We start from the raw sequence: 23,545 nt of genomic DNA on the forward strand, positions 1-23,545 counted from the left end.
TGTGGGTTTGATTCTGGGGAACATACATAAAATGTATGTACACGCTTTTATCCAAAGCAACATGACTGTTGCTTTGGATAAAAGCTTAATGCTAAATGGAATACATTATTATCAGAACATCATGTGGGTGTTCATGTCTGAGTGGTTTAGGAGAGGGACGTTGTAGCCTAGTCCAGTGTTTTATGACGGTTGAGAGCCACAGAAGGAGGTGATGGGCAGGCAGAGCAGGGAGCAGAAGGAGGGGTGCAGTGGCTGGACCTGACCAGGCCGGCTCCTGTGAGACCTCCAGTCAGAACCGCTGCCTGGTTTACAGCACAACGACACCTCACACCTACTCAACAACAGAATAATTATTGGGTCAGCAACATGTCATGTAAAATCATTCTGTATTATACTGTATATTGGCAGCACATKATCAGGCCTGTGGTTGGTTTAATTGATACAGTACCTGATGACACTTTGGATGATCTTCTTCTCATCCTGGTCCAGACACACAGGGAAGGTGGTCCCACTGCCACCACTCACCTGGACCTTGTCCACCTTCACCTCTGACCTGGAGATCTGCTGAGGGGAGAGGTCAAGGATGCAAGGGACACGAGTTAGTCAAGGTAAGCCACTACACATGACTGTTTGTGGGTCAATGTTTTTTAAATTTCGATGAACTGTGCTGTTGGGACAATTCTCAGCAACAAACAAGTCATCAAATTAAGATCCTATATCTGTAAATTCATGCAATTCTACAAAATGTGCCATGTGGTGGAGAGGAAAATTGCCAGTTTTAGATCTAATTTCCTGTAATTCTACACATTTTCCCATAGGGTGGAGAAACATTTTTGTCATTTTCTTAAGCTAATTTCTGCATTTCTACACATCTTGCCATGAATTATGCCATGTTAATATGATATCTGAGTCAGAGTGACTAAAGGGTCGGAATTCGACAATGATTACTACAAGTTTAGATACCTGGCTAGACAAACTTATCAATCAAATTGAGTGACTGTTAGTGACTGATAAACAGTACCAAGAGAAAACTTGCTGATGCACAATCAAATTTTTGGACACAGTTTGGACACACCTACTCATTCAAGGTTTTTTCTTTATTTTTAGTATTTTCTACATTGTAGAATAATAGTCAAGACCTCAAAACTACCCTTTGCCTTGATGACAACTTTAAACACTTTTGGCAATCTCTCAACCAGCTTCACCTAGAATACTTTTCCAACAGTCTTGAAGGAGTTCCCACATATGCTGAGCACTTGTTGGCTGCTTTTCCTTCACTCTGCAGTCCAACTCATCCCAAACCATTTCAATTGGGTTGAGATCAGGTGATTGTGGAGGCCAGGTCATCTGATGCAGCACTCCATCACTCTCCTTCTTGGTCAAATAGCCCTTAAACAGCCAGAAGGTGTTGTGGGGTCATTGTCCTGTTGAAAAACAAATGATAGTGGGACTAAGCGCAAACCAGATGGGATGGCGTATCGCTGCAGAATGCTGTGGTAGCCATGCTGGTTAAGTGTGTCTTGAATTTTAAATAAATCATTGAAGGTGTCACCAGCAAAGCACCCCCTCCTCCTCCATGCTTCACGGTGGGAACCACACATGCAGAAATGATCCGTTCACCTACTCTGCGTCTCACAAAGACATGGCGGTTGGAACCAAAAATCTCAAATTTGGATTCATCAGACCAAAGGACATATTTCCACCAGTCTAATGTCCTTTGCTCGTGTTTCTTGGCCCAAAGCAAGTCTCTTCTTATTATTGGTGTCCTTTAGTAGTAGTTTCTTTGTAATTTGACCACAAAGGCCTGATTCACACAGTCTCCTCTGAACAGTTTCAGAGAGATGTTTCTGTTACTTGAACTCTTTGAAGCATTTATCTGGGCTGCATTTTCTGAGGCTGGTAACTCTAATGAACTTATCCTCTGCAGCAGAGGTAACTCTGGGTCTTCCTTTCCTGTGGCGGTCCGCATGAGAGCCAGTTTCATCATAGCGCTTGATGGTTTTTGCGACTGCACTTTAAGAAACGTTTAAAATTCTTGAAATGTTCCGCATTGACTGACCTTCATGTCTTAAAGTAATGATTGACTGTAGTTTCTTTTCACTTATTTGAGCTGTTCTTGCCATAATATGGACTTGGTATTTTACCAAATAGGGCTATCTTCTGTATACCACCCCTACCTTGTTACAACACAACTGATTGGCTCAAACGCATTAAGAAGGAAAGAAATTAGACAAATCAACTTTAACAAGGCATACCTGTTAATTGAAAGGCATTCCAGGTGACTACCTCATGAAGCTGGTTGAGAGAATGCCAAGAGTGTGCAAAGCTGTCAACAAGGCAAAGGGTGGCTACTTTGAAGAATCTCAAATATAAAATATATTTTGATTTGTTTAACACTTTTTTGGTTACTACATGATTCCATGTGTTATTTCATAGTTTTGATGTCTTCTCTATTATTCTACAATGTAGAAAATAGTAAAAACAAAGAAAAACCGTTGAATGAGTAGGTGTGTCCAAACTTTTGACTGGTAATGTATACTGTATATGTATAATATAATATATATATATGGGTTGGGGGCACCCAGGTGGCCGCGGGGCCCTAAGTGGTCGCTTATGTCTCTTCTGCCCAGGTGTCAAGCAATGTGTCTCTATTTCACCTGATTGTAGTTTTTCTTGGATTTGGAGCTCTGTATCTTCAACACCTCTGTCATTGTCAAGTGAAGACTCTCCATTTTAGAATCTAGATACAAACACATTATCTTGAGTAGTTCATGTCATATTTTAGAACAACTGCACAGGAACTACCAAGATTAAAATAACATTTAATGGGAGTTATGTCAAGAGAAAGATATGACTAAATATGTGTAAAATATTACATCTATTTTTGTATTCATCTTTCTCAATTCATCTTCTTCAAAGCTTGCGGTAAGCCACATACCTAGCTGCTGAGGTCCCTTGCAGGCTTTCCTCAAGTTTATTGAGGTGCAAACCATGTCTGTTTCTGTCCTTTGACTCCTCCCACTTACACAAACCTAAAGGAGAATGATGGAAGGGTTGGAAAATAATGTCTCTCAAGTAATTTTGTAATTGTGTTGATTACTTAGTATTTTTGAAAAAGTGCTAAATAATACCTTGTTATAAACAATATATAGTGCTAATGGCAGGGCCTCACGATCTCCATCAATCCCAAACCTTTTGCTAGCTGCACCTGTAACACAGAGGCAGTCATGACTAGATATTACAGTAGAAGGACATACACAAATATAGATTCTAGAATAAAACACAGGCATGTTTTGTTAAATAACCTTTGCGAGTGGTGTGTGTGTTTTTGTGCAAGTGCATGCATATGTGTGCCTATGCGTGCGTGTTCGAGGTGGGCAAACTCACCCATGGCCTTGACGGCTCGTGTCCCTGCTGTGTGTCCAAGCTCCAAGGAATGGATAAACACCTCTCTTCTCTTCTCTCCCCCAGCCAGGGTCAGCTATGTCACACATAATTGAAAGTACTTTAAATGGCATGCACGTGTTTGTGTGAAAATGTTTGTGTGAAAAACATCAGTCATGTGGACTCAATCATCCATTTACTGGTGTAGACAGATATGCCTGTATAGAATTTCTTGTATCCTACAATGTTTCACAGTGTATCTGAATACAGTGTTGAAATACAGTACCAGTCAAAAGTTTGGACACACCTACTCATTCAAGGGTTTTTCTTTATTTTTGCTATTTCATACATTGTAGAATAATAGTGAAGACATCAAAACTATGAAATAACACATATGGAATCATGTAGTAACCAAAATGTAATGGTCTGGGTGTAGCTGGTGCAGGAGTCAGGCGCAGGACAGCAGAGATGAGTAACACAAGTAACTTTACTCAAATATTCCAATAACATGTCGTAATACCGAGCCCACAATAACGGACCGAACATACATAAAACAATCAGGCACAAAAACCATGGGGAAAACAGAGGGTTAAATAATGAACATGTAATTGGGGAATTGAAACCAGGTGTGTAAAACAAAGACAAAACAAATGGAAAATGAAAAGTGGATCGGCGATGGCTAGAAGGCCGGTGACGTCGACCGCCGAACGCCGCCCGAACAAGGAGAGGGACCGACTTCGGTGGAAGTCGTGACACAAAAAGTATTAAACAAATAAAAATATATATTCTGTTTTAGATTCCCACCCTTTGCCTTGATGACAGCTTTGCACACTCTTGGCATTCTCTCAACCAGCTTCACCTGTAATGCTTTTCCAACAGTCTTGAAGGAGTTCCCACATACGCTGAGCACTTGTTGGCTGCTTTTCCTTCATTCTGCAGTCCAACTCACCCCAAACCATCTCAACTGGGTTGAGGCAGGGTGATTGTGGAGGCCAGGTCATCTGATGCAGCAATCCATCACTCTCCTTCTTGGTCAAATAGCCCTTACACAGCCTGGAGGTGTGTTGAGTCATTGTCCTGTTGAAAAACGAATTATATTCCCACTAAGTGCAAACCATATGGGATGGCGTATCGCTGCAGAATGCTGTGGTAGCCATGCTGGTTAAGTGTGTTTAGAATTCTAAATAAATCACTGACAGTGTCACCAGCAAAGCACCCCACACCATCACACCTCCTCCTCCATGCATGCTTCACGGTCGGAAGGCCTGATCCACGTAGTCTCCTCTGAACAGTTGATGTTGAGATGTGTCTGTTACTTGAACTCTGTGAAGCAATTATTTGGGCTGCAATTTCTATCCTCTGCAGCAGATGTAACTCTGGGTCTTCCTTTCCTGTGGCGGTCCTCATGAGAGCCAGTTTCATCATAGCGCTTGATGATTTTTGCGACTGCTCTTGAAGAAACTTTCAAAGTTCTTGAAATTTTCTGCAATGACTGACCTTCAGTTCTTGCCATAATATGGACTTGGTATTTTAATAAATAGGGCTATCTTCTGTATACCACCCCTACCTTGTCACGACACAACTGATTGGCTCAAACACATTAAGAAGGAAAGTAATTCCACAAATTAACTTTTAAAAAGGCACACCTGTTAATTGAAAAGTATTCCAAGTGACTACCTCATGAAGCTGGTTGAGAGAATGCCAAGAGTGTGCAAGGCTGTCATCAAGGCAAAGGGTGGCTACTTTGAAGAATCTCAAATATAAAACATTTGTAGATTTGTTTAACACTTTTTTGGTTACTACATGATTCCATATGTGTTATTTCATAGTTTTGATGTCTTCACTATTATTCTACAATGTAGAAAATAGTAAAAATAAAGATAAACCGTTGAATGAGTAGGTGTGTCCAAACTTTTGACTGGTACTGTATGTATTAGTTAAAGTAGGACCGGGCTCACCTCAGCCTGGTAGAGTTGTAGCAGAACAGGCTGTGCTGCATTTCGACAGTAATACAGCACCAGGTCTGCCAGGAGGAGAAGGCGCTCAGAGGAGCTGTTATCTGAGTCACAATCCACTTTAGAAGTTGTCTGGGAAATTACATTCATATAGAAATACAATCCCCAGTTAGGATAATTAAAGGGCACATGGTCTGTTTGAAAAGGAACCCAGGTGAAGTTGTAATTGTGGTACCTGGCACAGGACATCAGACGACAGGCTGAGCACGCTCTGTTTGTACCAGGGGTCAGTCATGCCTTTCAACCGGGCGATGTCAGTGGTGCTGTCCTCAAGTATAACTCCATTTGACTTCTGGATGTGACAGCAAAGATAAGATAAGTTGTACAAAGTTAGGGTTAGGGAGTGATTATAAGCTCTCATTGTCATATCTAATGGCATGTCGTAATGTTTTAAGCCTTCTGTACACAACTATGAAGTCAGCTGTAGATAATGCTCTTGTCCTCTTCTGGAAGAACCAAGAAGCTGGGTATTYTCACCGTAGATGTTGGGCATTTCAGTAGACTCCCTAAGTGCCCCTCAGGCACTATGGACACTCCTCCTGGACCTCCCAGGTTCCCCCTCTTCACAGGGACAGAGTAGAACTGCAGCCTGTAGGCCCTGGTGAGGCGAGGACACCTGCTCTCCTTCTGCTGTAGGTCAGTGTAGGCCCTGGCCAACCTCCCTGCCTCCCGGTCCCCCCCAAACACTACCACCCTGACCAGGGTGGACATCTCCAACCCATCCCCCGCTTCCCAACTCAAGATGGGCCTCTTCCGGACACACACACGTGGTGACTCTGGGGAAACGGTCCATCTGAGGTGGGGGCAGGCACCCCTGAACTGCGGGGCAGGCGGACCTGGAGCGCTTGAACAGCGCCACAGATGGGCCGTCTCTAATGGCATCACCACGGGAGCCCATGCTCTGTGCTCGTCGGCAGAGGGAGGAGCTGCGTTGGGACTTGAAGAGCATGGAGAAACGCTGACTGAGGTGGACTTTTGACTTAGGTCTCCTCCTGGTCTCTGGTTGGCCGTCATCTGTCTCCAAGTCCTCGCTGAAGTCACTGTCCACCCCAGAAGACTCAGACAGGGTGGAGGGCACAGACAAGCTGGAGGACAGGGAGTAGCTGGAGAACATAGAGTCTTTGGAGCAGGTGGACACAGTGGAGATCCGGTGGTCTGTGTATCGGTTCTTTATTGTCTCCTCCTCTGTTTCCTCATCTTCATCATCCTCCTCTCCCTTGTCTCTGGGAAGGTTAAAGACTGGGAGCTGGTCCAGCTCACTCTGAAGAAGGTCATTTAAAATGTCTGAACGAATACACAGAATTACATCATTGACAATCCACAGACACAAAGGCTATACAGATTTTACAGTATGGTGTTGAAATATACTGTCTTGAATGTGGAGAAAGAAGCAATGGGAAAAAAGCTCATTACCGAAGTTGTCCTTATCCCAGGAGTACATGTGACATTTGGCTAAGGGCAGCGTCAGTGTATGGACATTTCCTAATAATAAGAGAAAGAACCAAGACTAATCAGATCAAGTAGGATCAAGCATTGTATGTGACACTGTGAGTTTCTCAGAGTCATTACTCATTTGACTTCCTCATCTGTCTATCTCTAATCATCTCCAGTCCGTCCTGTTTGCCCAAAGTAGACCAGTTTATCTGTTCCAGGAACACCAGATGGTGAGATTATGATGAAGCATGTCGTAAAGTTCTCTCACCAGGGCTTGTATGGCAGTCTGGAGGGGGTATGCCAATGCTCTCCACCAGCCCCTTCAGGCTCTGCAATAGACTCTCTCTGGCTGTGTCTGGGTCCCGTGTAAAGGCTGCTGTCTCCAGGGCCTCTGTTACTGCAGTCACAAGCTGCTCCAGATCCTCTGCCCCTTTTGACTGTTTGACAAATACAGATATTGTATAACCTGTTTGCTAGCAGTATATGTATGATACAGATGATCTGCAGTAGTGTTGGTGCACCATGCATAATGCATATATGCATAAATCCAAAACGAACAACCCAAAATACATTAACAAACCATGGAGCTAGAAAATGGTGAATGTAAAAATGTAATTTATGACCAGATAATACAGATAATCATATAGAAATGCCTACGTGACAGTAGGTGAAGTAACTGAATTGTGAACACATCATTTAGGAAACACATATAATAGGACATACCTGCAGTGCATGATGCAGTATCTGGAGGGGGTACTTGGTCCCCAGGGCAGCCTGGAAGGCATGTTTGATCAGGGTGATGGAGGTGTCCCTCTGGGAGTGACAGACACCACTCAGCTGCTCAGAGACAGACAGGAGCTCGGGAGGGACATCCTCGCCTGGGCTCATTAACAATACCGTCCTAATACAGTCACACACACGTTATGAACACACACACACACAACAAAGAGGAGAACAGTGGTTTGTGTTTAAATGTTTCAAGTTGAAGCGATGTTGAATGATTTAATCATGGATGATCTTTGTTGGCCTGTGTTGACTTACAAAGTTTTGGAGTGATTGGTGGTGGTGGTCAAGCCCTGTTCTTCTCTCACTAGTCTTTGAAATGAGATACCTGGTGGAAATACAGTATAAGTGATGGTGTTACCTCCTGTATTGTTTAAACCAGGGCTCTCCAACCCTGTTCCTGGAGAACTACCCTCCTGTAGGTTTTCGATCCAACCCCAGTTTTAACTAGTCTGATTCAGTTTATCAACCAGCTAATTGTTAGAATCAGGTGTGCTAGATTAGGGTTGGAGCGAAAACCTACAGGATGGTAGGGTTGGAGAGCCCTGGTTTAAACAATAGTGCCACCATGTGGAAGAAAATGGAACTTGAATCAGGACAGTGACAAGTGACAGATGAGATGAGACCCAGACCAACAGGAAGGCTGTATAGAGTCAAGGGTTCAATACCTGGTGCCCTGAGCTCCTGCTGGATGAGGGAGAGCAGGTGTCGGCTGGCGCTGCAGCAGGGCTCCGGCCAGGACAGGAAACAGTGGAACACCTCACAGGCCTCCTGCAGCACCCCAGAGTCAGGGGAGAAGTGAGGGGTCTGAAACAGAGGAGAGGTGTTGGATCATACTGGATCATCTGAGAACTACGCTACATTGGACTGGTCTGAGACTGTCCACACGTGGGTTTCTGGTCATGGTTGGTGATGATGAGTTTCTGTGGTGTGGCGGTCTACTGTATCTGGGCTCACCTGCAGAAGAGTAGAAGAGAACAGGAGAGCCAGTGGGACCACCAGCTCATCCTGGGACTGCTCTAGAACCTACAGAATATAGAATTACATTACAGCTCCATTACAGCTCCATTACAGCTAAATTACAGCTACATTACAGCTACATTACAGTTACATTACAGCTACATTACAGCTCCATTACAGCTACATTACAGTTACATTACAGCTCCATTACAGCTCCATTACAGTTACATTACAGTTACATTACAGTTACATTACAGCTACATTACAGCTCCATTACAGCTACATTACAGCTCCATTACAGTTACATTACAGCTCCATTACAGCTMCATTACAGTTACATTACAGCTACATTACAGCTACATTACAGCTACATTACAGCTACATTACAGCTCCATTACAGTTACATTACAGCTACATTACAGCTCCATTACAGCTACATTACAGTTACATTACAGCTCCATTACAGTTACATTACAGCTCCATTACAGTTACATTACATTACAGCTACATTACAGCTACATTACAGCTCCATTACAGCTCCATTACAGCTACATTACAGCTCCATTACAGTTACATTACAGCTACAGTAAATTAAACAGATGTAGAACAGTTCATTACATGGAGAGCCATACCTCCCTAGTTTTCCTCAGAATCTGCTGCAGCAGGATGATGAAGTTTTGTGGATCTCGCTTCACTAGTTCCTCTAAACTCCAGCGGTTTATGCACAGGCCAGCTAAACACACAGACAAACACACGATGTAGGACAAATGTACTTTCTTACTTCCCCTTTCAGTAGGAATGGTGGTCAAATCCATAAAATCATACTGTGTACATAAAATTGACACTGTGCTGTCCATATTTAATACCAGTTTATTTAAGTGGGTGTGTACAAATGTAAAGTACTTATATCGCATTACAAACTGGGTGGTTCCAGCCCTGAATGCTGATTGGCTGACAGCCGTGGTATATGAGATCGTATACCATGGGTGTGACAAAACACTTATTTTTACTGTTCTAATTACGTTGGTAACCAGTTTATAATAGCAATAAGGCACCTCAGGGGTTTGTGGTATATGGCCAATATACCACGGCTAATGGCTGTATCCAGGCACTCCGCGATGCGTCGTACGTAAGAACAGCCCGTGGCCATATACCACACCCCCTCGTGCCTTATTGCTTGATTGTCACTCAGGAGTGCTGTGTTACAGCCTGATGCTTCATATACCATTTGTTCTTTTGAGTGACTTAGGCCCTAGAAATTCCCTAGAAATGATCTCAATTTCCTATTTGACATGTGAGCTATGTCCTCACCCCTTCCTCCCCATGTGTCACCTCTTTCATTTCCCCTTTGACTCATGGCGAAACTAGATGACCCAACATTTTAACACTGTTTCACAACAATGGGATTATTTTTTATGAATGAAAACACACATGATTGACTGCATAACCGATGTACCACATTCATTAACATTCAGATGTGAAAGTGGTGAAATTTCACACTGATTAATCATATCTGGAGATTACATTTGGATTTTGAGATGATAGAACTTCCTTCTTAAGAGATGTGCTTTTCAAAGAACATTCGATCAGTAAATCTGATGATGAGGATTACCGTTCCAGGGCTGTGTGTTGGGAGAGCTGTGGCCCAGGCCATAAAGGCACCTGTCCAGGGCGTGGTGGATACGGTCCTCTGTGCATGAGGTGTGCTCCATCTTAGATCATCTCCTGCAGAAGCATCACAGGATTTTCAGTAGTTGAACAACATTGCCGTTTTTTTCTTAATTACTTAATTATTTGCAACCACAAGTGTTTGATCTGTGGATGACTAAAAGCTGTAATAAATAAATGGTGATGGAGAAGTCTATCAGAAAAGAACACTTCCATGTTTCAGCAGTGTGAACTCCCCTCGCTCTTGTTATTCCACAGACTGATGATCAGATTGGGCATATATTAAATAAGAGCCTTAGGCCCAGAGTAAAGCTGCTGTGGCCTCTCACACAGACCTGAGTCCCTATTGGGCCCTATATTTAGCCTGGAGGGTCTCTTTCTTCATGTGTGCAGACAGGAAGATGTCATTGTGAAGTACAGCTGGGGTCCAAAGGCAGCCCTGACACTGTTGCCATGCAACAGGGACTGAGATGTCAATAGGAAACTGAGGGTCACCTGTGGCAGAACAAACAGGAAAAGAGCCTCCCTATTATGATTACTTGGAACGTGACTAAGGAAGAACTCAGAGGGTAAAGTTCATACCCTACACGAGATAAGGAGATATTTTGATGTAATGGCAGTTAAAGATCACTCTGAAACTTTGTATCATTTCAGCCAGTAGTTTTGAAAGTGATGCTCTCGAGCCAAAACGGGTCCCTGTTTTTGTGTACTATGTCATCCAATTGTGTACGGCATCATCTATTTCGTGTGATGTTAGGAATTGTGCAATTTGTATGATACAGTATTATACAAATTTAGCAATTTGTGTGATATGTTACAAATCCAAGTTGTGCAATATGTTACATATTTGTTGTGCTTAAGATCCCGGAAGTGTATCTTTAAGGCAGGAATGTGATGACATGGAATAATAAAATTACATTGCCCTACTCACCGAAACCTTTCCTGTGCACACGTACCATATTTACAGTTCTGTTGTGTGAACTTGATGGTAGCTTTTCACGTATGCTACATGACCAAAAGTATGTGGCCACCTGCTCATCGAACATCTCATTCCAAAATCATGGGCATTAATATAGAGTTGGTGCCCCTTTGCTGCTATAACAGCCTCCACTCTTCTGCGAAGGCTTTCCACTAGATGTTGGAACATTGCTGCGGGGACTTTCTTCCATTCACCCACAAGTGAGGTCAGGCACTGATGTTGGGCGATTAGGCCTGGCTCGCAGCCAGCGTTTCAATTCATCCCAAAGGTGTTTGATGGGGTTGAGGTCAGGGCTCTGTGCAGGCAAGTCAAGTTCTTCCACACCGATCTCGACAAACCATTTCTGTATGGACCTCACTTTGTGCATGGGGGAAATGTCATGCTGAAACAGGAAAGGGCCTTCCCCAAACTGTTGCCACAAAGTTGGAAGCAAAGAATCGTATAGAATGTCATTGTATGGTGTATTATTAAGATTTCCCTTCACTGTAACTAAGGTGCCTGGCCTGAACCAAGAAAAACAGCCCCAGACCATTATTCCTCCTCCACCAAACTTTACAGTTTGCACTGTGCATTGGGGCAGGTAGCGTTCTCCTACCATCCGCCAAGCCAGATTAGTCCGTCGGACTGCCAGATGGTGAAGCGTGATTCATAACGCCAGAGAACGCGTTTCCACTGCTCCAGAGTCCAATGGCGGCGAGCTTTACACCACTCCAGCCGACGCTTGGCATTACGCATGGTGATCTTAGGCTTGTGTGCTGCTCGGCCATGGAAACCCATTTTATGAAGCTCCCGACGAACAGTTATTGTGATGACGTTGCTTCTAGAGGCAGTTTGGAACTCAGTAGTGAGTGTTGCAACCGAGGACAGACAATTTTTACATGCTACGTGCTTCGGCACTCAACGGTCCCATTCTATGAGCTTGTGTAGCTTACCACTTAGCGGCTGAGCCGTTGTTGCTCCTAGATGTTTCCACTTCACAATAACAGCACTTACAGTTGACAGTTGGCAGCTCTAGCTGGGCAGAAATTTGACTAACCTACTTGTTAGAAAGGTGGCATCTTCTGACGGTGCCACATTGAAAGTCTCTGAGCTCTTCCGTAAGGTCCTTCTACTGACAATTTTCTACTTGACATTACTGTACTGGCTCTGGCCAGACTTCCAACCTCAGCAGAGGAAGCAGGTGTCACCCTATTGTCACCCTGTGACACTGTTCCTGTGATCCATGGTGCCGGCCGGAGGACTCCCACATAACACAGGGACAACACTGTACTGGGAGCAACAATAACTGAGTGTGTTGGAGTACATGAAGCAACACCACAACGATCATTTTGTGACTTGGTTAAGACTGTTGTTGACAGATTGTGTGGATGATATGTTGAAAGAGGAACAGGAAACGAAGGCTTTAGCAACACTTTGCCTTTGCAGCAACATTTTTTGGAAGTTTTAGAAATTTCACACCTCTGCAAAATGGGCCCATTTTCTAAGAAATCTAAGCGACTGATCTGGGTTTGCACCAGAGGTGAGATCAGTGTTGTTGTTGGGTACAGAGGGTATCAACACTGCACACACACTCAACTGCAGCTTAAACTCAAAACTTGAGTCTCAATTATTTTCCTTTCCCTTGAGTCAAGACATACACCATCAAGTTCTTACACAATGTCTAAATTATTCTAGGAGAAAGGACCTGTTGACATTTCATCAAAGCAGTAGACCAGATACTGAGTGAAGATTGTTAAATCTTACCTGCAGCTGTCCTGAAGCGTATGTGTCATTCAGTAGTGCTTTATATCCCAGAGTTTTTTTTCCATCCAGCTGTGGCTCACCAGTGGAAGGGACACGAATACAGTGACCACATCCTTCACTGTGTGTGCTGCCACAGCCCAACGAAAATAGATGATCCAAATTCAAAGTCAAGTGAGCATGTGTAGCTAAACAGGAACTGAATGAAAGTCATGTTGAGGAGGTAGTTGGCATTGTGGTGGTATGAGGGCAGGGCATTTCAAATACATTTACCTCATTTGACATCTTGTCAAGAGATTGACAGCTTGTCAAAATAATTAAGTAGGCCTACTTCTATCTAAGTATCGGACAGATTATAATGTCTGAAAAATTGCATAACATTGACAACTTCTGGTCAACTGAAACTGTAAAACACCTTTGAAGCCTTAAAGTTAGACCCAGCGACATGACATATGAAGTAGATGCAGAAAATTAACAGCATAGTGGGTGTCCACAAGATAGCACAGCCACAAAGTCAAAATTGTCTATGTCATACAAATTCATGAAAACAAACATTTTATTTTTGGTCTTAATTTAAGGTTAGGGTATAACATCAGCAGTGTGGTTAAGGTTAGGGTTAACGCAATGGTAAGGTTTAAAATACGATTTTAAGAAGCTAAATTGCAGATATAGGACATGTTTTAGCCATAATTCTGACTTTGTGGCTGTGGTAACTAGTGATGACCAGCAGTGTGTGTCAATTTCCGCAACAACTAAGAGCGTTGAAGGGCGAGGCTCAATTGCTCTGCTGTTTTGGTGCCCTGGCTAATACGCCGTGAGCAACGTGAAGCGAACCCTTGCGCATGCGCTGTGTGTGACTGTGAAGTCTTGTATCTCGCTCCTCTCAATATCTGGGTTTTAACTAGATGGGATACCGCTTTTGTCAGATTTGACTTCTCATGGCAGGCTAGGAGAATTTACGCAGAAGGTTAGGATAATTCACGTATCAGGTTAGGATAATTATATTAAGGTTAGGAAAAGGGTAAGGTTAGCTAAAAAAAATGTATTTGATAAAACTTGTATTCCTTCTAGCCATTACCACGTATCTGAAAAAAAATCAACATTTTTTTAAATGTGGAACATTTAAAGGGATGTGACATTGGTTTGCTTTTGGCCCATTCTTTTCCATTTTCCCAATCAAGCGTTAACTGAGCTTCAGAGTAGCCAACAAACGCGGACACAGTCAGCAGTAATGTCTCAAGGATAGATTACTATGAATTCCTTTATCGTAACAGTACTTCCCGCCACCGCACGATGTCGCTGCTTGCGTGTAATTTACTGAAGCTTGGCGGGTCTTCTATCGTTAAATTTCACAACGTATGCTACAGAAGTACTTCAGTAATAGGGTTAAGGCTGAGATGAAACCTGTTGTATTGGCACTTTTGTGAGATTCAATGTAAACGTTTTTTTGTATTATTATTTATCAGTTATACCTGCATCTGCTATCCTGTTGTGGCACAGGTGGTAACTTGAGAAGAACACTGAAGTTATCTAAAACTTGTCATTTTACCTTTATTTAATTAGGCAAGTCAGTAAAGAACAAATTCGTATTTTCAGTGACGGACTAGGAACAGTGGGTTAACTGGCTTGTTCAAGGGGCAGAATAACAGATTTTTACCTTTACTAGTCCAACGATTTTTACCAGGCGACCTTTACTAGGCTACCTGCCGCCGCTGCAATTGGACCTGCCAGCTGTGTGATCTTTGAATAATTGAAATAATAAGGAAAAAAATCCTAATATCATTGTTGTTTTAATAATATGATGTAATAAGCTGAATACAAACATATTTCAAATAAATTTGAGTTGAGGTATATTTGATAATTTATTGGTACACACCAGTGGATGTCGTTGTTCTTTCTTATAGCTCTGCGAGCATCTCCGTATGACCTCAAGCTCTGCTGGATAACAGGGTCTCACTTTTCTGTTCAAACAGTGAGAGCGTCAGAAAGGGAATGGGACAGACAAGAGACAGAGGTAGACAGAGGTGTGACTGAGTGGAAGACAGAGTCAGGGAAGCTAAAGGCGAGCTGGTCCTTCCAATTTATGTCTAGAAACCCAGAAAAAGGCAAACTAGCGGTAGATTTTCGTGCGTAAAAAAGAGAGTAGGCTTCCCTCTAAATTCTTAAGTTTTACAACACTTCTCCTCCAGGCTGAACAGTTATTCCGAGGTAGTGTCCTCTGTGGAGTTTTCTTTGTCTCGTAAGATGATTTCATTCACATACATGTGCATGACTGTTTGTGTTTCATCTGTTTATGTGTGGAGAACAAAACACAGAAATGTATATAGGTTATTGATTTAATATTAACATGTGTGAATAGTATTCTGCTTGTTTGTCTTCACCATGGATCATTTCAGATGTAGGCTAAATAACATGTATATATAGATGGTCACATATATATAGATATATTATAGGCTATTCATTTTGCAATGCATAATATGATAATGTTCCTCTAAATCTATGTAACAAACGTCTTAAATATGTCTCTCTTTTTCTACGACTACATTTCAGCGCAAGTGACACTAAAGAGCACGGATTACAATGATAAGGATTTTAGAGGTTTGGATCACCTCGGTGGCCATTTCTCTGCTGGTTAAAGGGGCTCTTGGAGGTTATGGGATGAGTATGTTTGCTGCCCAGTCGTCCCCTCCAGACCCATGCTATGATGAGAACGGCAACCCCCGGAGGTGCATCCCCGATTTCGTGAACTCTGCTTTCGGGAAGGACGTGCGCGTCTCCAGCACCTGTGGAACCCCGGCCTCAAGGTACTGCGTCGTGACCGAGAAGGGTGAGGAGAGGACTAGGGATTGCCACACCTGTGATGCAGGGGACCCAAAGAAGACTCATCCACCCGCGTATTTAACTGATCTCAACAACCCTCATAACCTCACCTGCTGGCAGTCAGAAAACTATGTCCAGTATCCTCAGAACGTCACGCTCACTTTGTCCTTGGGTAAAAAATTTGAGGTMACCTATGTGAGCTTGCAGTTCTGTTCACCCCGACCCGAATCTATGGCTATCTTYAAGTCMATGGACTATGGCAAATCMTGGGTTCCTTTCCAATTCTACTCTACCCAGTGTAAGAAGATGTATAACAAGCAGAATAAGGCGGCAATTACCAAGCAGAACGAACAAGAGGCGATTTGCACAGACTCTCACACGGACATGCACCCGCTGACAGGTGGGCTCATTGCGTTCAGCACCTTGGATGGCAGACCCTCGGCGCACGACTTCGACAACTCTCCCGTGCTRCAGGACTGGGTGACAGCCACCGACATCAAGGTKRCRTTCAGCCGACTGCACACGTTTGGGGATGAGAACGAGGACGACTCGGAGCTGGCTAGAGATTCCTACTTTTACGCGGTATCAGACCTGCAGGTTGGCGGGCGGTGCAAGTGCAACGGYCACGCTTCAAAGTGCGTAAAAGATAGGGAAGGAAACCTGGTATGCGAGTGCAAGCACAACACCGCGGGACCGGAGTGTGACAGGTGCAAACCTTTCCATTATGATCGTCCTTGGCAGCGCGCAACCGCAAGAGAGGCAAACGAATGTGTTGGTAAGTCAACTATTGTTGGTAAGTCAACTATTTACCTTTGTAACTAAATTGCAAGACTCATAATGATCGAAAGTATTTTGTGTGATTGCGCAGGTTTCTTAATAGGCCTCGAAAAACGCATTTTACGCATTGTCTAACGCAGACCTGATTTGTTTATTATTCAGTTCTTAAATTCAAATTCAATTTAAGCATCTCACATTGATCCAATATGAATTAGGCTTTGTAAACCACGGATTGTTTTTGGCGAATTAGTTCTTTTTAAATCGTTTAATTGTGTCAAATAAAACTAATGCACCATGCATTCGTAAATTACACCAGTAAATTCATTACCCTGTTCAAATATGCCCTATTTGATAACGATTCAAAATGGGAAAACCACAGTAATTGTGAGGAGGGTGAAATAATTAAGGTATATCAACCAATTTGAAAAAGTCAGCATAATTTATATCAAATGTTGTAGCCTATAACCAACTTATTGTGTTAATGTAAAAAAAATAGATTTTGTTGAAAATTATTTAATTGAATGATTTGAATTGAATAAAGTGATGCATGGTCCGTGTTCCAAACGTAGTTTTTATAACTCAAACCACCATACAAAAATGGAATGGCATAGTCAGTTTAATTTACTAACAATTACCCACATAAAATCAAACGCTGATTAGCTACACATTGCAATGATTTATGCACAACGTAAATCAAAACCAAAATACAGATTTTTGGGAAAAATATAACCACAATGTGTTGGCCTAATTACATAAAAAAAAACTTTGTTTTATGATACAATATTTTACACTCATATCAAAATGCATTGTAATTCTCATCAACGTTGACTAGCCTTGGATTAATTAACATTTCAATCACTGATTTAATGAACTTCATCCTCCTTTAAAAATAATGGACAATTTTCAATTCATGAATTGAATAGTATTTCACTCATGAATTGAATGAGTGACATATTTGTACTGTTGTACTACTAAAATATTTGTACTACTAAAATATAAATACATTTATTAACATGTCATCTTGGCATACTATCCATTTTGGAGGACATGAAAAACASATGATTACTGTTTAGTCTAAATGCTTTAACTAGGTTTATATTTTACTCTCAGAAATAATCCCAGAAAGAAAAGGCAGGAAGTTATTTCTCCAAAGGAAGTGCGGGTGCCCAAGTGCCTAATTGCATTTTGAGCAGCGTTTCTGACTGTAGTGGCAGTTCAATAGGAAGGAAACATTGCCGCTGCAGAGATAGACCGCAGAGGCATGTTGTGTTTCTGTAAGCAGGTGCTTTTACCAGATTGCATGGGCGATTAAGATGGCTTTATTGACATTTTTGGCACATAGAGAATACATTTCCACTTTGGGCCAAGTCAACTATTCAGAGAGGGACAAGACAAGAGGTACTTTGAAACCAGAACTAAGTTTAATTCCATCAGTAGAGTATATTTTTCAACAGATCTGGGTGCTTGTATCAACAGTACCACAGAGCATATAAACAGTACCACACAGAACAAACCTCATCTACAGTGAACCAAAACCTGGAAAATAAACAAGTTCTGACACTGCCATGGTTTGTTCAATGACACAGAACAAGTGAACAAGTTGTTCCCCTTGCCCTCTGCATTTTGTGGCCTGTGCAAGGCCAGCATGTCAGTGTGTTTTACTGAGAACAAAAGGTTGTCATTTGTGGCATCCATCATGCTGTCAGWATGAGGCCCCTTTCACCACCTCACTTTCTATGTCAGCAGTGTCATTAGATAAAGCGTCAGAACAGGCAGAATAAGCATGCATTCCAAGGGAAGGGAAGGGAATAACAAGGGTGGCTTGACACCTCGTTGTGTGGAATGGGCGAGGGAGGCTGTTATTCACTGKGCTACAGCCCAGCTCAGTGGTCTGGCTAAAGAGGCTCAGAATGGCTGCTGCTAATGATCTTTCTGGGATTCCGGTTGGCCCCTGACTTTGAGTACTATCAGAAAGAGAGAGAGAGCGGTGGAGAGGCAGAGTGAGAGGAGGAGAAACAGAGAGAAGTGGAGAGACAGAGAAGTTGAGAGAGAGAAGTGGAGAGACAGAGAGAGAGGTGGAGAGAGAGAAAGAGAGAGAGAGAGAAGTTGAGAGAGCGAGAAGTGGAGAGACAGAGAGAGAGGTGGAGAGAGAGAAGTAGAGAGCAGAGAAGAGGTGGAAGAGACAGAGAGATGGAAAGACAGGTGAAGAGAAGGAGAAACAGAGAGAAGTGGAGAGACAGAGAAGTTGAGAGAGAGAAGTGGAGAGACAGAGAGAGAGAAGAGAGAGAGAGAGAGAGAGAGTGAGAGAGAGAGAGAGAGAGAGAGAGAGAGAGAGAGAGAGAGAGAGAGGAGAGAGAGAGAGAGAGAGAGAGAGAGGAGAAGGGAAGAAAGAGAGAAGTGGAGACAGAGAGAAGTGGAGAAGCCAGAGAGAAGTGGAGAGAGCGAGAAGTGGCGAGACAGAGAGAGAGGTGGAGAGAGAGAGGTGGAGAGACAGAGAAGTGTAGAGACAAAGTGAAGTGGAGAGAGAGAGAAGTGAAGAAACAGAGAGAGGTAGAGAGAGAGAGAGAAGTGGAGAGACGGAGAGAGGTGGATAGACAGAGAGAGGTGGAGAGACAGAGAGAGATGGATAGACCCAGAGAGAGGTGGAGAGAGAGAGAGAAGTTGAGAGAGAAAGAAGTGGAAAGACAGAGAGGTGGAGAGAGAGAGAGGGAGAGAGAGAGAAGAGACAGAGAGAAGTGGAAAGACAGAGAGAAGTTGAGAGAGAGAAGTGGAGAGACATAGAGAGAGAGGTGGGGAGACAGAGGGAAGTGGAGAGAGAGAGAAGTGGAGAGACAGAGAGATAGGTGGAGAGCGAGAGAGAAGTGGAGAGACAGAGAGAAGTGGAGAAACAGAGAGGTGGAGAGAGAAAGAAATGGAGAGAGAGAGAAGTGGAGAGACCGAAAGAGAGGTGGAGAGACAGAGAGAGATGGGGAGACAGAGAGAGGTGGATAGTGAGAGAGAAGTTGAGAGAGAGATAAGTGGAAAGACAGAGAAAGAGATGGAGAGAGAGCGAGAGAGAGAGAGATATAGAAAGAAAGACAGATAGTGATGGAGAGACAGAGAGATGGAGAGAGAGAGGTGGAAAGAGAGAAGTGGAAAGAAAGAGAGAGAGATGTGGATATGGGAGAGTAGTGGGCTACATTGCAGGTGCTGCACTGGGGAAGTAAAACAATATCCATTTCCCATCATATTTAGTGGAAATGCATTCTTATTGACAGCCGTTACCCTCTCATTGCATTCCCATCCAATGATGTGGCATGCAAAGCAAGTTAGTTAATTTAAACAAAATTCAAATCTTCCTGATTGGATTTGCCTTTMATTTTGCATCTTAGATGCTATGAGAAAATACATCTCAATGATCAGCTTCATCTGTTGCCACCACACCCCCAAAGGCCAGTGATTGGTCTATCATTGAAAAGATAAATGAAGGAGATAAATACACACAGAGAATTGGCTCCTCCCCTGACCATCAGGTTTTCTCTTCCAGAAGAGGCACATCTCTTAAATTCATCCCAGCTGCTTTGTATTCCAACCATGCACAGCGTAGCATTGACCCTCTCGCGTCAGACCTACTCTCCTCACTTCGTTGACTGATGGGGTGGGAAGGAAATCGTGGGAAAGACTTTTGAGGCAAGTTGAAAATGGTAGCCTTAGTCACTCATACGTGTAATTTTGCACTTGTTCAATTTGAACTTTGTTATGAACAGAGGTTAAATGCAATGCTATTATTTCATTGAGATGGGGCTTTGACCTTACCAGGCTTTTACAGTTGTGGAGCATTTGTGCATCCAAGCCTAGTTATTGATTTCATGTTCTCCTCTTTAATGTACTGTATGTTATAGGCTTTTGGCCCACTGATGTAGAGGGAGAGTTGGAAAGTTCCTGCCAAGGCCTGGTAATTCAGCATGGCCTTCTTTTCTCTCTGAGCTGGGGTTCTCTGGCAGGGGGGTAGTATCAGTCACTGCCACTGGCTCCTCCGCCATGTTTGACCTGATGCCTTACACAGATCTCTGCATGTGTCTAACCCCCCTAAACTATCAACATAACAAAGAGCCTGTCACAAAGAACCAGAGAGAGAAAGCAATTGAAAAGAAACTGTCCAACCCCCTGGTTTATAGTACATATTACAGGAAAGGACAAAAGTGAATTTACATGTAGATTGAAATAGRATACAAACGACGCATGTCATGCACCTGTATTCCCTTTTTGACAAACCTATGAAACAGCTACACTCTCTCACAAGATGCTTTTTCCCCTATAATTGTTATCAGCATGTTTTGTACACTGTTAAAAGTATTTGGCAGCTATCGAACATAAACAGAAGTCATTCTTGGTTTGGACTGACACGTCTACCACCTGCAGGGATGTTGAATTGGATGTGATTATATCAATATCCCACAGGCTCTCCTCCCAGGCGGTCCAGCACATACTTGTGTTGGACCAACACTAAAAATAGCGTCAAAGTGTGCTGAATCTCTATGTGAGCTCTTAAATCACCCCGAAAGCCCACTGGATTGCGTTCACTATGTCTCAAAGGGAACAGTTTGGAGAGAGCATTTTTAAAGTAGATGTTCATGTTCTACTGCAGAGGTTGTTCAGTCAGTCACAAGACTCTGTTATAGAACACAGAGCTTTGTTTAAACTGTGATATCTTTGGTTGAGCTATCCCACCTGTCTGGTAAAAAGTGAAGACGAGACAGGCTCTAACAAATCCCAGACCTCTGCTTTGACCCCATGTTGACGAGGCCTTCTCTATGTGTGCAGCAGCTCAGTGAGTCTCTCTGCAGGCCTGTTCTTTCTCCATGTGGCTGACTGGGACCATTGACATTGACAGCTCAGTGAGTCTCTCTGCAGGCCTGNTCTTTCTCCATGTGGCTGACTGGGACCATTGACATTGACAGCTCAGTGAGTCTCTCTGCAGGCCTGTTCTTTCTCCATGTGGCTGACTGGGACCAGTGACATTGACAGCTCAGTTCTTTCTCCATGTGGCTGACTGGGACCATTGACATTGTTTCTGCTGACTCCAGTCCGGCTGCCTTCCCCTGGGCTGCCAGTCTGGGTCGAGGCCGGGGCTGCCCACCATCTGGGTCTCATTCCGCTTCCTTTGTAGCCCATGTGACAGGAAAACTAACTTCTTGAAAAGATGATGTCATAGATGTTCTTGTAGAGGAACTCTTCGGCCCCAAGCAGCCATCATCTACTGCCAGGGGTTAGGTCCATCTGGATTTGGTGACCTGTTTGTAGGTTTTGATTTTTCAAGTTATTAATCCTTATTTTGAATAGTTTTATATGATTGTTATTTCTATTATATTAATAACCTTTATTTTGTCCGTTCAATTATGGGTACCAAGCAACAGGAAATTTGTCATGCAGACCTAAAAATTAATCTCTGTAAAATAAATGTTTTTTGAATGAAAGAGAAAAATAACCAACAAAATAAAACACAAAAATGAAAACAAGTACATGCAGCAGGAGAGCTTTTTGAGCAGTTAATCGGAAGCAGGTGGGTTGCAGCCAGGTCAGTATTGGGAGTCTCTCAACAGACAGATGAAAACTCAGACACCTTTAAACAACCCACTGGGAATAGAAGGTCAGTTAGACTGCACTTAGACTAAAATCATATCATTAGGTCCATGTGAAACCATGCGTATAGAGCACAGTGCCAGTAGGGAAATATGTACATTGTTTGGCCTCTTCAAGGAAAAAGTATGGTCTGCGCGTTTGTAGAGACACTTACTGTATATAAAAAACTAYGTCAAATTTGCAGTCTTAAGAAAATAAAAGAAGCTGCGGTCAATATCAGGAGTAACAAGGTAATGAATAGCAGTACATTTGGGCTGTTACTCATTCCAAAACATCCCCAGACTAATTCTGTTCCGTAACTGAAGTGGAAACTACAGTGTATCTCCATATGGTGGGTCTGCAGGACAGTCCTTCTGGCACATCAGCCYGTGTGGCTGTGGTGAGCTGGGAGGTTTCACTGTATACAGGGAGACTAAAAAACAAAGACATATATTTTTGACATCTCAAAATCCAAGCTCTGGTGGAATCCAGTGTCCTTTGGGCAAATGCTTCATGTTTTTGTGGATTTTGTTTTGTTGAGCTTATAATTCAAGACAGACATCAACGTAAAGCCAAAAAGGCTTTACTCTGCCTTTTAAGACAATAGAGAAAATATTYTATGGCTATGTTGTGGACGGCGGTTTGGAGAGGTGGCCCTCAACATTTGGAAGGAAATGGTAGCTTTGGTTTAGGATTCMTTTTCTCTTKACTCTGAYGTYWGAGGASYATGAGGGGTCATTTCACACTGCTTCAGTGTGTCAGAGGACATACAGGTCCWGTYKCTGTTTATCTGGGTGGGCACTCTCCTCTCTTCAGGACCTGAAACAGTCAATGCATTGTCTAGTGTTACTAATACGTGATAACTGCTGACAAGTGTTGCATTATACATATCACAGGTCATATTATGAATGCTTGAGGTGCTGTATCACAAGCCAAGAGGAAATTGTAGAGACTGTATAATTCAGAGATCTCACAGTGAAAACGGAGACAGGTGGGTCTGGCAACTAAATGGAACAGCCGCACACGTTGCTAATCTGTGACCTCATTGTCTCTATGGGGTAACTATGCTGAGGTACATTAGTGATGCTGGGGGGTGGCTTAAATAAATACAGGCTTAAATATACAAGTGTTCTCAATGGTCAAGAGAGGAGAGGGGGCACACAGGTAGAGCTGGGAGTCTGTCTACTATATATCCATCCTGTGTTGGCATATAAACTGTCCCCCAGAATAAAATCTGCAGTCTGTAATTCCAAAGTAGAGAACAGGGGGATGTGGAGGATGGAGAGGGATTAAATAGTGTGTTACACTGGTTGCTAGATGGTATTATCTTCTAGTGTCTGAAGAGAAGCCAAGGAAGAAGAAATCGCCACTTCTGTCAAAACAA

The 23,545-nt window shown here is 42.9% G+C and overlaps 1 protein-coding gene and 1 pseudogene across 2 annotated transcripts in view; one reads left to right on the forward strand and one right to left on the reverse strand.

Moving 5' to 3' along the window:
• Nucleotides 1-82: 82 nt before the first annotated feature.
• On the reverse strand, nucleotides 83-13,147 carry LOC111980341 (phosphoinositide 3-kinase regulatory subunit 5-like; annotated as a pseudogene).
• Nucleotides 13,148-14,874: 1,727 nt separating this feature from the next.
• Nucleotides 14,875-23,545, forward strand: part of LOC112069569 (netrin-1) — a 42,424-nt gene continuing 33,753 nt past the window's right edge. Inside the window, exons 1-2 of one of the 2 annotated variants that reach the window (XM_024136904.2) lie at nucleotides 14,875-15,202; nucleotides 15,514-16,558. In XM_024136904.2, the coding sequence (XP_023992672.1) occupies nucleotides 15,544-16,558 (1,015 nt within the window). In that variant the 5' untranslated portion in view covers nucleotides 14,875-15,202; nucleotides 15,514-15,543. The remainder of the gene's footprint in view (nucleotides 15,203-15,513; nucleotides 16,559-23,545) is intronic. The other variant, XM_070438591.1, reaches the window with a different exon arrangement.

This window comes from Salvelinus sp. IW2-2015, unplaced genomic scaffold (assembly GCF_002910315.2).
Source record: "Salvelinus sp. IW2-2015 unplaced genomic scaffold, ASM291031v2 Un_scaffold1051, whole genome shotgun sequence".
Classification (NCBI taxonomy): Eukaryota; Metazoa; Chordata; class Actinopteri; order Salmoniformes; family Salmonidae; genus Salvelinus; species Salvelinus sp. IW2-2015.